The following is a 16,921-nucleotide window of genomic DNA, read 5'->3' as shown; positions in this document are numbered from 1 at the left end:
CAACAGCATCAGTTGTTATACCAACAGCAACAATTGCAGTACAAGCAACAACAGTACGAACAAATGCTGTTTCAAGATGAGGTCAGCTCGCAAAATCAGCACCTGCGAGGAGCACACATGAACGTACAGCGACAAAGGTCTGAACCGAATCAGTTTACTCAACAACATAATTTGCAACAGCGACAACAGTTGCAACAGCAACAACAGTTGCAGCAGCAACAACAGTTGCAACAGCAACAACAGTTGCAGCAGCAACAACAGTTGCAGGCACAGGAGTACCAGCAAAATATTCAACATCAAAAAGTGGAAAGGTAAATGAGTTCTTAAAACCACCTTACAAGCCACCGAAAGCAGTAGTAAAGTAATAGACAATATTGCACGTAGAAGCCAATGTTTCTTGCACTAAGACTAATTGACTGCTTAGGCGAACTGGCAAGCACATTCACGAGATCATGAAATTACTGGCGAAATTTGTTAAAAACCAAATTGATCGCACATTATCCTCTCGTGTTCAACTAAAGTAATCTCTCATTTGTAGGCAAATTAGCGGGCAATACCCACAGCAAGTTAGCAGCAATGTTAATCTACAGTATTCAACCAACGATACTGATCAATGGCAGCAGCATGGCAACACTGATACACAGTATGAAGATTTTGATTCAGAGGAGGAATGCAATCGATATTATGATGAGAGAAGAAAGTGGTTCTGGTCTTTCAAAAGAGAACGGTGGATCCGTGCAGAGAAGTAAGTGCTGTTTTATTGCAGAAGTGGTTTGAATTCAGACAACAGTATTTCTCATACAAACTATTTGTTTCAAGCAGCAGGCGAGAAAGCCAGTATGATGATCAACGATATCACAGATCTGACTCGAGAAGAAGTCGCAATCGTGAGCGAAGAAGAGAGAGCCAGGGTAGAAGACGAACAGACTACAACGACCGAGCATATTATGATAAATATTATCGTGATTCTTATGATCGGGATTACCATCGCGGGGTGTCTGGCTCTAGCGGGTCCAGTGGTGATAGTCAGCGGCGTGATTCTCGTTCAGGACGATCATCTCGCGCCGAGTCTCCACGTTCAGTTTCATCAAGGTCGAGCTCGCGGGCTCAACGAAGTAACAACCGTCACTCGAAACGAAAGGTCTACGACTATGAAGATTCGTAAGTTCTTAACTTTCACTGCATTCGAGAACGATTTGATGCAAATTACAAGGTTCCATTCCAAATTGGACATATAGATATTGTCCTTACTGACCCAAAGCTTTTCATGGCTTATAGTTCTACATTTGTTTATGATTGAAAGAAAAGTAATAATGCTTGCAACGTATTGTTATGAATGACAAAGTTGTTTACAATACTTTTTGTGCAGTCGTCGAGCGCTAAAGTCGACCTTCTCAATATTTCCCTTTCAGTTATCGCAGAGGCGAAGACTATTATGGTCGAAGTCACCAATCATCTCGTAGCTCAAGACGATTGAGCTCAGGAAGTTACAGCTCATCCACATCAAACTCTCTGGGAGACAGCATCAAGTGGGATGACCAAAACAAGCAACAACAGAGTAGTGCAATCACCGCTGAAGATACGGTTGAACGGGGTAAGATTTAAGTAGAGTAGTAAATAGTGGTGGATGAAGCCTGGCGAGATATCAAAAATAAGAAGGCCAAAGTTTCAAAATCATCAGAAACTTGTAGTTACCTTTATAGTACTGCACTGGAATCCCTCGTTCGGTAACTGTCAGGAGGTCTTTCCAGCAAGCTGGAATCCTAAGAAACGTGGTTGTTAATCCTTAGCTAAAATCGTAAATATATTTCCAATGTTGTAGTAATTACTCCTGAACGACTAACCCCGAAGCAGCATACGAAACCTCATATTGTTGGAGCGTTTTCAACCGCCTCTCGATTGAGTGTGGTGGCTCCAGCCAGACAAGTCCTTGATGGTGAGACTGCTGAAGTGCACTTGACTGATGTCAAGGTAATCATATACGTCATATTAACTATTTCTGTACGTATAACTACAACGAGGACGACACTTTAATACTGTTCTAGGCTTCTTGCGGGAGACAATGTCAGAGATAGTCAGTATAGTTTGTGTAATAACAGCGGAGACAGCAATTTTGTGATATAGAACTGATGTTAGCTTAGTCTAAGCCTTATTTGTAGATTTTTAGTAACAATATTACACCCAAGACCAATACTAGCGTATTATTTGACTTCCAGGGAGATCAGATAGATCAGAAACAGCAAGCGTTTGCTCTAATCAATCAGGTTGGTTATCCCTTGTCAATTGACAGGTTCATCCAACATGACTCACATGAGACATACCTATAATACTCCACAGTATAAATTGACGCATATGATCTTCCTTTATTCAGAGCGAAGGTAAATTCAATGAGGCGATGCGCAATTTCCCTGGACCACTTTGCAGGTAAAATGCCAAAATAATGGCTTGTTTAAGACCATTTCATTTCTGGAGCCAGGATGTGATTGATATTGAATTATTCGACCCTAAGACTGTATTATATATAACTCTTCATTTGAAAAGCTGAAAAGCATACAAAATTTAACGACAAGAATGTCAAAAAGTGATACTCAATGTTTTATTCTGCTGTTTTTTTCACAGGGGCAAAACCCATAAACGGGATGTTGTAAAATATGCCAAAGAGATGGCCATGATGGCTTTCAACAACCAAAGCGATTCTTTTGAAAAACGCGAGGCTGGCTACATTCTTTGGCAAGTGTTGGCTGTTATGGTCCAACAAAATGGGGTAAGAACAACATTCAGTCTTTCTGCACGCATAAAAATGATAAAGATTGTGTGATTAGTTCGCTTTTAAACAGTCTGAAAGCACTGGATCAAAATAATTTCTCAAGTAATCTACGTTTGAATATGCCGAGTTTTTAACTCTTTCTGTTGGCTTTTTCTTCATTGCTTGAACTGCGATCTTTATTCCAGGTGTACCTCAACACCGATATTGCGGAGGTGCTAACCTCGGACCTACCCGAGGATTCTTATACAAGACGGGAACGTAGTTCTTCCACCTCTCAAAGGGTATCCTTTGCAGCTGATGGGCAAGATCATTCCAAACATGATCAAGTCGCGACATATCGAGAGCTTCTTTTGGCTGGCAAAACACAGGTACGATGCATGTGCAAACAGTTTGGCCGTTATATACGAGGTTATAGTTACTCGTGAATTCCAGCTATATATTTATAGCCGCGGCGAAGTGGAGAACAATACAAATGTTTTTTCATTCATTCGTTTCCCTCCATAGGAAGCTCTGGAACACGCAGTAAACTCCAAGATCTGGGGCCACGCCTTGATGTTAGCATACCACACTGACCAGAATGTATTTTCGAATATCATGGAAAGGTAACGACATTTATTCTTTGCTTGCTATATTTGAATTATTTTACTTGTTGTTTACACGTTTGCAACTTGTTTACACGTTTCTCTCAATTGTGTTCTTGCTTGATCTCTCCTAACTGCTCGCAAATATCTATTTTTCCATATTGTACATGTGTCACTATATTTTCCAATGCTTTTTCTCATTGCTTATTATAGATTCAACAGTCAACTCGATGAGGACGATTCCTTGTTGTGTTTGTATCAGCATCTCGGGTCTAAGCGACCTTCAGTTTTAGATGTGAGTTTGAAGAATTATCTTTTCTGGATTAACCCCTGCGAGATCGTGGACCAATGTGGTTCACAAACCCGGTACAGTTCACGTAGAATATATAAATCTAAAGTCTTTTATATCCTATCTTTTTTTTTATCAAAATTTAGAAAAAGACAAGGCGATGGAGAAAACATTTGGCAATCATGATTTCAAATCCATCCAAGTCAACCGCTAAAGATAGCGAAAATATTCATGCGCTTGGCGCGAGCTTAGGTAAGTTCAGTTTGGATAAGCCAGGAATGGCAATTTGGCCGGGGGGGGGGGTAGGTGTTGACCAATATCAAAATCCAAGCTACGTTGTAGTATGCGTGATCAAGTTAATGCATTTTCACCTACGGTGATAACTGCTTAAACAAGTCGCCAGGAACACTGGCAATGTTTCCTTCAAGAGATTCTTGTTTTCCTGGGTATTCCAGACATTTTAGGTGCATGCATGCATCCACGACCTACCGCTTGCGTTTTTTGCTATCATGCAAAATGTTACTTTCTCTTTTCCAGAGTCTCGTGGCCTGATTGAAGCAGCTCATCTTTGCTACATATTAGCAGGGGAAGAAATTAGTAAACAGAGTGGCACACTGTTACTAGGTTATTCTTCGAAGTAAGTTGAAGAGTCGCATTGTCTGTCTGTTTAATGAACATAAGGGTTCATGGTTCATCTTCTCACAAACTTAAACTCTTATTTTCTGTAGTGAAATCCGACCAGAATTCGTGGATTTCCTGGCTCTTCAACGCACAGAGGTAGATCGCAGACATGCTTATCCTTTATTCTTTATTTATGCATTTATTTACGCATTTATGCATTTATTTATGCAAATCCTTTATTCTTTATTTATGCATTTTTATTGCTTTATTTCCACTCTGCTTGCCAGTGCCTGGCAAGGCGACCTAAATATTCACCCGTTTTGCCTGATACATGCATGTGGTATAAAATCAGTGTTTAAAATAGTCAAAAGGTATTGTGTTTGTATATTCCTGTTAACCAACAACATGTTTCTGTAGATATATGAATACGCTATGAGCCTCAAAGATGAAAATTTTATAATAAAAGATTTCCAGGTTAGAAATTACTTCATTGTAGATTTCTCTAATGTTGAACTTTGAAAAACACAGAAGTGCCGCATAAGTTGTTCAATTCAGCGTCTCACTTTACTTCGTATTTCAATATTTGTGTACGTTTCCGCAAATTGTGGGGGTATCTATTCTATAGAATAAGATTTTTTGAGATCAGAAGATAATTCTATGCTTGGTTGGTCCTGGAGTTGAACCTTGGTTGCACATTCTTTAACGTTGTGTTTTTTTCAGCCATGGAAAGAATTGTACGTCCATTCATTGGCAGATGCCGGATTCCATAATAAAGTTAGTAATTCATATATCTTCGGTTGACTTGCGGTGTTACTCCACAGCCATCACAATCTTTGATTTAACACGCGTGCATTGTCTTATTTAGGCATTTCGTTATTGCGAGAAATTGGTAGATGATGTCTTGAAGCATTCAACATCCTTTACTAAAGATATGATAACGCGACTTCATGCGGTATGACATCATTTCTCGGCTTATCTTTCGTTCCCGTTCTCAAGTAAAATTACGCATATTTGTTTAACATAGACGTTTTAGGCCTATTTTAGGCTTCGCCCTAATCACGTTTTAGGCCTGTTCTAGCCTTCGCTCGCATCAAGAAATCAAAAGCGAATATTGAAATTTTGAATAGCTTATGGTCTACAGATACAACCTGATATACACATGGTGAAATCGTTTGATGCTCAAATTTTCTTTCCCTACAGTTATCCATGAGACTTTACAGACGAGAATTTATTGCGCCGTTATTAGATATGAACGGACGCCTGCAACAATTGTTAGATCTACTCAAGGTACGAAGTGTATTTTTATTTTACTTGATTTTTATGTCGATCCTAATATCAATTAGACAGCGTCGTTTCTGTGAGGACACGCCAACTGATGCTTTCCTGGAAGCATGCTTGCAGTTTTCCATGCGAAACGTTTCTAAGGCGTGTTAAAAAATTGTGTTTTAAGGTAAACAACGAAACCTTAGGGCGCTCGTTCCTGTCTACCAGCAGCTGGCAAACATTGGCGCAGCAACTACCTGAGCAATCGCAACTTCCACAGGAAATGCCGTATGAGCACACGCAAAACATTGATAATAAAGAAGTTCAGAATTCCACTACAATGGTACCTACAATGTTTGTTCCTCAAACAAATAGTGACATAGTCCAGGAACAAGTTTTATATCGCGAGGACAACAAAGCTTCTCAGAGTTTCGCTCAATTCGAGCCCACCGCTGCACCAAGTGGCAACATGTCCTACACCGGGGAATTTCAAGCTCAAGAGCCAGTACCATCGCAAGGGAATTACACCTACGGGGTTGCTCCCACCGACCAAACTTTTCCACCGGAGAATTACCCCTATGAAAATGTTGCACAAGCAGTTCCGAGCAGCATAGAGCACGATAAAACAGGATTACCAAGTTCTGGCACAAACTTCTACGAAGGGGACTCTTTTGAGCATTTGCTACGGAAGCAGCCGAGTAATGCTAGTTTTAACGCAGTCGAAACAAGTGGAATTTCAGCGCCTGCGACTTCAGATAATGGTTTTGATTACTACGCTCAATCTAACTTCAGGGTAAGTGTAATGTACCTAGATTGCCCAGATATCCAAGTAACCTCATTTGGAATAGATTAAACTCAGTATGATGGAGAGATCTTTGCACCAACATTAGATGAATAGGGCCTTTACTCGAACAATTTAGACCCGAGTAAGCATAGGATATTAATTATTTAACGAGAGTACGTTACTAATATTTAGTTTCTGCAAAATCGTTTTTAGGAATCAAATATTGCAAATGGCGCAAAAAAGGAAGAAACTCAGGCCCAGACCAAGGAAGAGAAAAACACTAAGAAAGACGATAGCAAGAAGTCGGAGAAACAGAGTGGCGTAAGTTTTCTACAGTTTCAAATTGAAGATTCTGAATCAACCCGGAATTGAGAAACAGTAATCGTATTGAGCTAGTTGTTGACCATATGAGCGAAACATGTTCTGTGTTTTCTGAGGTCTTGTTTTATAGTTTGATGTTTCAGCAAGTTTAATTGTTAGTTTATATTGTGTGTTAGGGGCGGTTGTTTTAGACAATGCTTAAACCAATGAAATTTTGACTGCATTTTATTTAGGGATTATTTACGTCATTCGGCGGTTTCTTCAAATCTTTCATTCCCAAAGGCAAGAACGAGATTATCTTACCTGACGATAAGAAGAAAACTGTAAGTTATGGTGCCTTGGTTTCGAATATGTGCCTTTTAGCTTTTGTTTACGAAAATATATATTACATTATTATTTATTGTTTTTAAAGTTTCGTATATGTTTACTGTTTAGATCTATTGGGACGAAAAAGAAGGAAAGTGGGTGAACACGGAAGAAGGTGAAGAGGTAATGTAAAACATGGCTAAATGTTTGTTTTGTAGTTTTCTTTCTTCACAATGCATAAAGCTGATATTAATGTTTGTTCCTTCATTAAACAGGAGAAAGCTGACTTGCCTCCACCACCAATTGATCCATCTTTGATTGGCGGTGCCCAACCTGTCATGCCTACAATCCCATCAGGAACTGTTGGACAACCTACACCAACATCTGGTAAGCAATTTGTAATGTCGACTTGTAAAGTACCCAGGCCCATCTACAAGTCTGATCCCAAATCACATCTTTCAAGAATTCAACGTCTTCATTTCTACAGACCTCATAAGCCTAATTTTGAATTATAAGATAGTGCTAATAAGATTTATATTTGCATTATATTTGGGAAAGGGAAAATATAATCTGAGTATCTAAAGCTGTATCGTACAATTGTTATGTTGCTATAACCACCTCTGACTTCCCCTTTGTCTAGGCACATCGAGTGCAGCTACCGGTTTCTCAAACACACCGCAACTTCCAGCATCCCAGGCTTCATCAGCGTCGCAAACTCCTCCAGCGGCAAAAGCTCCACCAATCATTCCTGGCGGTGTCACTCCAGATCAACCAGAAATATCGTTGATTAATTCACCATTATCGACACCCAGCCGATTTTCGCGTAGAGCTCTCAGTTCGAAAGGTATCATCTAAAATATGTTAATAATGATTAGAGCGGAGATTTCGATAGGATTATGGCTTGGTTTGAGCATAGACTATCCTGTCTTTTAGATTGTTTATAGTTTGAGAGACTCCAGATTGTTTGGATTAGAATTATACATTTAAACTTTGAACTGTTGTTTCAGGACGTAGATCGAACTATGTTGATGTCTTGAGTGCCTCAGGGGCAACGACGAAACCTAACGAAACCGCGTCACCGCTCCTTTCCCAACCGTTTCCAGCACCACCAGGGAATCAGGCACCAATAGCAAGCAGTAAGTGTTAAAGAACGAAATCCCTTACTTACACGGTTAAACCTAGTAGCCTAGTGTTATCAACTATACATCACTAACTACAAAACTTTTCGACTATTCTTAGACATTCTGTCGAATACTGAAGGATCAGCGATGCCGCCAGCTAGGTATGTCAAAATACCACTTTGATTTAGCGATACGTCGTGATACGCGATGTTTAATATTTCTGTTGACAAGAAAGTTCAAAACGAGCGAGATTCAAATCCAACGATTCAGTTTTGTTATTCTTTGCAGTGTCTTGTTAATATCTGTGAAGAGTATTCTTAAATAGTGATGTAGTATAGGGTAGATATATTGTATGGATCCAAACAAAATAGGTACTAATGTTGTTCTTTGTTTTATATACAGTCAGAGCAACGGCGTTGACCAGAGCAGAGTAGCCAGTAAAACTGTGGAGGAACAGTCGACTAACTCGCAGGTAAATGAAAGAATAGGGTTACCGTTATTTCATGATCGCGTTTAACTGGATCTTTCCATCTTTTGGTGTGACTAGGTTTGCCAGTTATCTTAAAATTGTACGTAAGATGCATGAAAGGCGGGATAAACAAAATTGCCCTTTATGTTCAAGGCTTAAAACCATTAGTTCAAGTGTTAAGTGTCACTCATATAGGAACCCTTTCTGTTTCGATATGATCCTCAGGATGTTTTCCTAAGTGAGGAATAATTCTTGAGTGTGGTTTTCCTTTCAGGATTCCCAATCGTCTCCCGCCGTACCGTTTTTCAATCCAGCTGATTACGTCTCAACACCTTCGCCAGCGTCCAGATTATACCCAAGAGCAAAATAAAAAAGCAAAAAAAAAAGAAAACGCAGTAAAATGAAAAACAGTATAAATACAGTATTAAATTTATGTAAATTTATGAGAAATTGATGAGCAATGAGTGATTGTTCATTTGAATGATAGAGCTATTTATCAGTATATATATATGTGTGTCCTGAAGGCACGCCATAAAATATGGAATAAACTACACTCTTCTACAAGCATTATTTTATCGTGTGATTGTTTTTATCGCTGAATGACGATGCAGATAAATTACAATAATATTATCTGCGCTGGTGAATGATTAAACATTTTTCTGTCGACGCCAACCGTAGTGGCGTGACTGGCTTCACCAAAGCCTCCCCCTCCCCATTCAAATCGCTCACTCCCCAGAAAAATCCTACTTTGGCATCTGAACCGGTATGGACAAGAGCGAAAGGCACTGATTGGTCCCAATTTGACCTCTAGAAATAGCCTTCTGTGTTTTGCTGTGTATCTATGGTCGTAATTGACGTCATGAAGAACGTCATGTGTTTGTTCTTCAGTCATTTAGCATCCCCCTTTTGCTTTTTTTTAAATATTCACACGACAGTTAGTTGTTTGCGTGTCAACGGAGTGCCAAAACTGAAAAAAAATTATACCGGTTCCAAATCTGTCGGGTAATGGTGTAAAGCGGCAAGAACGTCATAGACTATGTAAAGTGTAGACGGTCCAAGTTTTTCAAACGGCTTACGCCTACGCCTCCCCCTGTTGCTCGAATCATTAATTAACGACTAACCATGGAAACTATGACAATATGTACACGTTTTTCATATAACATCTGAAAACGTAAAGGAAACATAATGAATTGCAGATCGCGTACAAAGTACTAATGTTTCATGAATAACGAGACAGGAATAACGTAATACACATTTACTGTATTATTAAAACCGTGCGTCTCCATATTTTATACAGTATTTCCACAGGTAGCCCGCTATTGGATTTGCTTTTAGTTAAATATTAAATAAATTTTATGCAAAACGACATGAAGTGTCCCTTCCTTCATTCACTGCTGACATATTATCGCAGGCGCCAATTCGTGCGGTGCAGTGTAACCTTTATGTATATATTAATATAAGCCTAGGTAGCCCAAAGCTATTTGTGTTTTAATCTAAAGCGTCCATCCAGTTTAATATCGCGGTCTGTGACGTAAACACCAATTGCTATATTTGTATTATAATAAGATAAGGTTGGCAACTAAATATAAATTAACGACGTACACCCTCAAAACTATCGACAAAAAACATTGAAAATATGCAACATAACTCACAAAAAACATCATAACAATAAAATTTGATGTTTTTAATTGCTCCCCAGTACATTTTCTTGTTGAAAACAACTCTAGAAATACGAAAAATTTAGCGATACTTTTCGTGTTGCCATGGATTTTTTCGCCGTAACGATGCGGGATGTCTTTTGCCTAGCGCTGGTTTTCCATTCAAATGGCGAAGCAGCGACCTCATTGGCTCTTAAAATTGGCGAATAATTAAATTGGTGTTCTCCAATTTTAAGAGCCAATGAGGTCGCTGCTTCGCCATTTGAATGGAAAACCAGCGCTAGGCAAAAGACATCCCGCATCGTTACGGCGAAAAAATCCATGGCAACACGAAAAGTATCGCTAAATTTTTCGTATTTCTAGAGTTGTTTTCAACAAGAAAATGTACTGGGGAGCAATTAAAAACATCAAATTTTATTGTTATGATTTTTTTTGTGAGTTATGTTGCATATTTTCAATGTTTTTTGTCGATAGTTTTGAGGGTGTATGTCGTTAATTTATATTTAGTTGCCAACCTTATCTTATTATAATACAAATATAGCAATTGGTGTCACAGACCGCGATATTAAACTGGTTGCCACAAATACCTTTGGGCTACCTAGGATATAAGGTTGGCAACTCTTTGTCGTATTTTCACATTTACGAATTACATACACAAACTTAAAACTGTATTTTTTCAATTTAGGCAGATCAAGACAGTTTGACCCACAATTCAATGGCACCATTAAAGACAGGTGTGTGTCTGACCTACAGTAGCATACCATATTTGTAAGAAATTTCTTAATGTTCAATATTATAATTGGGATGCAAATTAATTATCATATAATATTATGTTTTTTATCATGATGTTAGGAGTTTTTTTTTTGTTGGGATGGCTATTGTTGGCATATTAGGTATAAATTATTTTTTGTTAATATTAAAAATAATGAAAACTTACTACATTCTAGTATTTTGAGATGTCAATGATTTTTAAATTATCAAAGAATGATTGAAGCCCTATAATTATATCTTCAATATTAGAGAAGCATTTATACTTATATCCCAGTAGTGTCTCTCTGTTAATTTACAGTCAACTTTAAAAATCCCTGCAATATATAATAGGCTTGTATTTTGATTTTAAAATTTTCAGTCCAAAAAGATTACTCTATCTGGTGAAGCTGAAAATCTAGTCCGGTAGCTATTAAATACTAAATTCACTCTGCATATTTTAGCATTTTTGTGGGGTAATCCAGATCGTTTCATTCATCCTGTTAATTCTGAAGGTAAATTTTACATTTTTGGTACATGCTAAGTATAAACTCACATTGATGTGCAGATATATGCAACTTAAAACATTTTTTATATTGTTACCCGAATATGTATTTCCTTTACTAGGCAAAATTTGTGGGACTGGAGATTATAAGTAAGTTATTGAAAATACTCCACCACTGTAAGTCTGTAAATAGCAAAGAACTGCATGTGTCCTCCTTTAATGAATGTGCATGTAAATATGCACATTCTTGTTCCATTTTTATTCTAATGATTTCTTGCTTTTACATGATGTTAAACTATTTCTCACTATATATATATGTAACTTGAGTCTAGTTCTTTTTTTTAATAAAATATTTCATTAATGGTTTTGTTCTTTAGAAATTTCTACTGTTTTTACTATATACATATAATTGTCAGTTTTTTAACCTATAATTTTTTTTGAATAACCAATATTTTGTAATTTTTTAGTTTTCCAGAGACAAACCCAAATTGTTGTATTTTTATCTGACTGAATGTGTTCCAACAGATCTTTCAAATATCAGCCTTTTCTGGCCTGAATTATGTCTGTCCTACCACAAAGGTACATAGAGTGGGTTGCTGTATGCTAATGTCAGTTGATAGTTAGCGTATATTATTATTATTATTGTAGCAGTATTTACCCAGTGAGGCTACATTTCAAAAGCAGTTTTCAGTTGTGCCCTGCTAAAGCATGTCTGTGTAGTAAGAGTAAGATAGATGTTCTCTCCACATCATCTGCAGAAACATGCAGTGAAAGTAAACTATAACAATAAACCATTGAATTGTGCTGCAAAAATGGAGCAGTCAAATTTTCAACTTGATGTCACCTTATGTATACAATGTGATAGAGACAGAAAATTTTTTTCTTGAATACAAAGAAGGCAAACATTTACATAAATTTATTATGTCAACTGGTGATTTAACCTTGTCAGTATTTTGCTTTCATAACTGCGATATGTGTACACGTCATTCTCTTCAGGTTTGTGTGACAAAATGCCCAACGGAAAACTCATTTGGAGCTGACATATCTTGTAAGGATATGTCATTCAACCTGGTATTGAACCATGTGATGCCCAGGTTGATGTAAGTAACTTAGATTGATTATATATTGTGACAATTTCCATTCACATTTGTACATGAAATATGTAAACATTCATCACAAGGTTTAATAATGTAATACCGTAATGTCTTTTTAAAGGAAATTAAAAAATATGTAGAATATGTATATTTGTTTCAGTTTTGCACCGTTGCATTCCAACAGTGTTTGGTAGTACAGCGAAAGATATCTTGGATTCTGATAAAAAAGCATTAAAAAATAGCAAAGAGCTCAATGTAACAACAACAGAGCTGGAGGAAGGATCAGAGTACGTTATCTGCCTTTTTATAATTAAAAAAATATTGTTTTGAAAATACCAATGCAAGCAAAGACAATATGGTACGATATTTTTGTAGGGTTGTTCAAGCCTTGATTGACTTGCAAAATGCTGGTTTGAAGGTTGGTATTGTTATTTTGCAGTGTTGCTTTTGCTCAGAATTTGCTGTTTTCCTGCTGTATGATATCAGTCAGGTCTCGTTTCAGTCGTTTGTAATCAACTAATCTTTCGTTCCGGTAAATCAATTATGATTTTTGGCACTTCACTCGATGCAGGTAAATTCTAGAGGTTCAAAGGGTCATCGAGTGAGTGCTAAAAATCATAATTGATTTACCCTCACCTATCCTGGCATTACCATCATATACACATTAACCACCACTTGCTCTTGTCAGCTACCTCAGTAGTTCAGTGGCAAGAGCATTGCACCGGCATCGTAAAAGCGTGGGTTCGATTCCTGTCGGAGGACCTATAGTTGACTCATTTTTCCATCAACTGTCTTTGGTTTGAATTTGAAGTGTGTATAATTCCAGTCGAAATTAAGATACAGTAGGAGGCAAAAGTTTGAGTCCAGTGACTGTATTTCATTGTTTTAGCAGCATATATTAATATTCTACAGAAAACCTTACCGATAAGTGAACTACAAAAAAGTACACGAGTAAACAGAAAAATAGATGCTGTACAACAACTATGAGACGTTATGATATTCATTTTACGTATGTTAATGTGCAAAAATGCATTTCATGTCAATGCTTAGTGTCCCTCTTTTTTGCTCTTGAAATGACGTTTATTCTTGCTGGTATAGATTCCATAGGTTTTTTAATGTCGCACGTTTAATACCTTGCCAGCATTCGTTGACCACTTGTCTCAAGTCATTCTGGCTGGCGGGCCTGTGCCTCGCCCTTTTCCGGTTAAAACGGTCCTACAAGTACTCGATAGGTTTCAGATCTGGAATTTGAGGTGGAAAGCCATGAGAACGAGAGCACCAAAACGTGTTTGCTTCTAAAAGATTTCTGGCACATAGAAGATGTGCAGGTGTTTAGGGGGATTATCATGTAGTTAGACACGCGATCATCCTTGTACCAGATGAAATTCCATGTCTTTGAAGAATTGGATGATACTTTACTTTAATTAGGATCCTATTATATATTTCAATATTGCCAAACCGAGCATGACCGAAGAAGCTAAAAGTTTGCTTGAGTAGGATTTAGTTTCTTCGAACCTCTCCAAGGTTAGTTGCATACCACCTTTTTAAATTCTCACTTTTTCTGCGATCTTGCGAGGAAAGAATCCTTCAATACTTAATGCAACTATTTGTCCTTATGCACCATCACTTTGCCCTTTTTCCCACCCATCTTGGGCAGTGTAAAGGAATAAGAACTTTATTTTGTTATAATTTAGATCATTAGGACCAAAACAGTGTGTAATTAATATGGTTAAAATACTGAAACACTAATACGCATGTCTTAGCTCGAATACACTGCCAGGGTTTAATACTGGAATTCTACAACGACTGGACTCAAACTTTTGCCTCCTACTGTACTTTCAACCTCTAAAGTTTCATTCCGTTTAGACAATTCATGGTAAATTAAAGACGATTTTCACTGAATTTGCGCATTTTCACTTCCTTTCAGGTTCTTGAAGATGTCAGCAATTCATGGTGGCTGATATTAGCGTACGTATAGTTATAGATGTATATACGTGTCATCACGGCCTTATTTAGAACTACAGAGAAAACGATCACCCTCCTTCACTCCGCTTAAGGTGGATCCTCTTCTCCCAGGAACGCAGTATTCCTACATATTAGACAAATTTTAAGAATATCAACGCTAGAATCGCTTCACCGTGAACAGAGCTCCCAATGATTTCACTTAATTTGCACCCCCTTCGAGTCGAGGCACCCCCCCCTGTTCACAGCAAACAAAGCCTATCCGTAGTCCTCTTGTAGATGTTTCCACAAACCTTCTTGACATACCTCACTATCTTTTATTATTTCGTACCAATATTATTATCAATTATTTTTTGTTCTAACCAAATTTATATTTTTATTTATTCTAGTGGTTTCGGTATTGCAATGGTCGCCTCCTTTCTGTACATTGTCACTATGAGGTGAGTTAACGTTGTGAAGGAGCCATGTATGAGCAGCTACCACTCGCTCAGGACATGGCTGCATCGTACATGGCTCCTTCAGGTAGAATCCTGGATAATACTTTCTTCGGGCAAAAATATAACTGGCATTTTTGAAACATAGTAGAGGTTCCAGGTTCCAGTCAACGTTCCAGTCCTGGCCACGTTTTTCCGAGCACAGGAAATTATTCGCGCAGTAATAATAATTTTGGCAAAAGAACTTCCTTGGGTCTGCCCTGGGAGGGGTGCCCGCCAGCGATAACGTAATGCTTGCTTTCATCAACGTATTTTCTGAAATATTTTGCCTTGCTTCCCCACAAGATCCATACGGAGGGTTGGGCCACTTTGTTAATGTTTTTTAACATTTCTCGACTGAAATATCTCCAGAGCTTTATATGAGAACCTTTTTTTCTAGGGATTAAGGTCAACGCAGTATTTAAAAGCAACACACCCTGTTTGGCCCAGGGAAAAAGAACGCCTTTTGTAATATTTATACAAAATCCTTCATTCATGGCCTCCAATATCACCCTCTGAACACTAGGTACCGCATAAGAAGGGACACTGGGATCAAGACTAAAGGAAAGACCAGTAGCCAAGCCGGGTTGTGGAGCCGGGTCTTGACCTAACTCTATGACCTTAACCTTATTTGGAGGGACCATATTATACGCCCTAAACACCCAACCTATTTTAGGGTTTAGACCGTACTCATTAACATCTTTATCTTCATCTAATTGATCAGAAATGCTCTTAATCGTTTCTTTTTGGCGACAGAAAAAATCTTCCCAACCCTCAGGAATACAGCCATAGCCGTAGAGCAGCTTGTACAGCGTTGTGGTGTGATAGGTTGATTCCTCAAGCAAGACATCACATGACGGTTTTTCAAGCTCATTCAACTCGTTGTTTAATATCTCACCTTCTTCAAGCACATTGTTTGAGCAAGGACTAAATTGACGCGCAGGTGCTAAATAGATTAATAAAAGAAGAACAGCGTTTTGCGGTACAGTGAGCCATTTTGCGACAATCTTCAGCTCCCCCACGAATTAATATTAATCACGTGGGCATGGATCATTACACGCACCTTGCTACACCCAAGCAACGTGATATTTATGATTTGTGTAAAATCACACGATGATAATTATGATTTATGTAAAATCACACGATGATATTTATGATTTATGTAAAATCACACGATGATAAGTTGTTCTTACGATGCATGAACTTCCATTATGCAAAACAATTTAATTTACATCTGCCATACATCCTTCAAGTTCTCAATGGTGCAAATCCCTTCATCCTTTTAGCAATGATCAGTTAAACAAAGAAAAGAAGAAGAGGACATGAGCGTAGATGCCCTGTTTAAGACGACGCTAAAGAATGCATGTATACAGAAAGACAACCAATGGAAGGCTATTATTGAGGCTTTCAAAATTCTTAGTTATAGAAAGCCATTCAACAGATCTGGCATCCAATTATTGCTACTGGGTGGGGCGTACGTATTGTTAATTGTAGATTTAAAGCATAAAAATTTTTCACCTACCGTCTTTGGCACCATAAAAGGAAAATCAGAACGATATAAAAGTCCATTGTCACTGCAGCTTCAACCTGTTGATGTGGATACAGCGTCTTTAAACTGATAAGAAATATATATTTTGACTCGTATTTGATCAGTAGTGATATTTCCATTATCTATTGACACCAGGCAGATCGTAATCTACTCAACAACTAAATCTTAGTTTATGATTTCGAGAGTCATTCCTTTCTAGTCTTCTGGCCGCCTTTTATATTTGAAGCTAATAACAACTAACAATAAATTTAAGGGCAAAACTAGATTGCTATTTGTTACGTTTGGAGCTGAGCACGAGTCTTAAAAATAGTTTCCTAAAAATACTGCCTTTTATATATGTCCTTTTAATTACGTTTCTTGATAGAACCTATTAACAAATGGAAACAAAATAAATTTCAAACCTGGCTTGTT

The 16,921-nt window shown here is 37.8% G+C and overlaps 3 protein-coding genes and 2 long non-coding RNA genes across 5 annotated transcripts; 4 read left to right on the top strand and 1 right to left on the bottom strand.

Annotated features, from left to right (window-relative positions):
• Positions 1–276: 276 nt before the first annotated feature.
• LOC114518774 lies at positions 277–1,014 on the top strand. The gene is made up of 3 exons (XR_003686523.1): positions 277–311; positions 539–745; positions 823–1,014. It is a non-coding gene; the product is annotated as an uncharacterized LOC114518774 (long non-coding RNA).
• Positions 1,015–1,147: 133 nt separating this feature from the next.
• On the top strand, positions 1,148–9,006 carry LOC114518766 (protein transport protein Sec16A-like). The gene is made up of 25 exons (XM_028538758.1): positions 1,148–1,161; positions 1,413–1,594; positions 1,823–1,971; positions 2,372–2,424; positions 2,620–2,764; positions 2,953–3,135; positions 3,272–3,369; positions 3,562–3,643; positions 3,784–3,889; positions 4,175–4,274; positions 4,366–4,414; positions 4,676–4,732; positions 4,979–5,032; positions 5,124–5,210; positions 5,459–5,545; positions 5,709–6,314; positions 6,519–6,626; positions 6,860–6,949; positions 7,062–7,115; positions 7,208–7,319; positions 7,573–7,776; positions 7,940–8,068; positions 8,172–8,214; positions 8,456–8,525; positions 8,797–9,006. Exons 4-25 carry the CDS (start codon positions 2,396–2,398, stop codon positions 8,890–8,892), a joined length of 2,589 nt encoding a protein of 862 aa, XP_028394559.1. The 5' UTR covers positions 1,148–1,161; positions 1,413–1,594; positions 1,823–1,971; positions 2,372–2,395; the 3' UTR covers positions 8,893–9,006.
• Positions 9,007–10,746: 1,740 nt separating this feature from the next.
• LOC114518775 lies at positions 10,747–12,464 on the top strand. Its single transcript, XR_003686524.1, has 6 exons — positions 10,747–10,790; positions 10,866–10,914; positions 11,033–11,073; positions 11,392–11,403; positions 11,958–12,011; positions 12,429–12,464. It is a non-coding gene; the product is annotated as an uncharacterized LOC114518775 (long non-coding RNA).
• A 24-nt stretch (positions 12,465–12,488) lies between these two features.
• Positions 12,489–15,302, top strand: LOC114519019 (choline transporter-like protein 5). Its single transcript, XM_028539075.1, has 5 exons — positions 12,489–12,532; positions 12,667–12,813; positions 12,902–12,944; positions 14,454–14,494; positions 14,878–15,302. Exons 1-5 carry the CDS (start codon positions 12,489–12,491, stop codon positions 14,930–14,932), a joined length of 330 nt encoding a protein of 109 aa, XP_028394876.1. The 3' UTR covers positions 14,933–15,302.
• On the bottom strand, positions 14,965–16,206 carry LOC114519018 (uracil-DNA glycosylase-like). Its single transcript, XM_028539074.1, is given in 4 exon segments — positions 14,965–14,986; positions 15,030–15,188; positions 15,190–15,907; positions 16,194–16,206. Coding segments are annotated over 4 exon segments (912 nt in total).
• Positions 16,207–16,921: the final 715 nt, after the last annotated feature.

Source organism: Dendronephthya gigantea, unplaced genomic scaffold (assembly GCF_004324835.1).
Source record: "Dendronephthya gigantea isolate DGI-Jeju-01 unplaced genomic scaffold, DenGig_1.0 000012F, whole genome shotgun sequence".
Classification (NCBI taxonomy): domain Eukaryota; kingdom Metazoa; phylum Cnidaria; class Anthozoa; order Malacalcyonacea; family Nephtheidae; genus Dendronephthya; species Dendronephthya gigantea.
Note: the sequence above shows the minus strand (reverse complement) of the source record. Positions and strands in the feature narration are given on the sequence as shown.

Bases quoted from the DNA above. Each gene is read 5' to 3' on its own strand.
- LOC114518766 (XM_028538758.1), top strand. From the start codon at position 2,396: ATGCGCAATTTCCCTGGACCACTTTGCAG. The intron at 3,370-3,561 runs GTAACGACATTT...TGCTTATTATAG, and splicing joins TTTTCGAATATCATGGAAAG to ATTCAACAGTCAACTCGATG. The intron at 4,733-4,978 runs GTTAGAAATTAC...TGTTTTTTTCAG, and splicing joins TTATAATAAAAGATTTCCAG to CCATGGAAAGAATTGTACGT.
- LOC114519019 (XM_028539075.1), top strand. From the start codon at position 12,489: ATGTCATTCAACCTGGTATTGAACCATGTGATGCCCAGGTTGAT. The intron at 12,945-14,453 runs GTTGGTATTGTT...ACTTCCTTTCAG, and splicing joins TGCAAAATGCTGGTTTGAAG to GTTCTTGAAGATGTCAGCAA. The intron at 14,495-14,877 runs GTACGTATAGTT...TATTTATTCTAG, and splicing joins TCATGGTGGCTGATATTAGC to TGGTTTCGGTATTGCAATGG.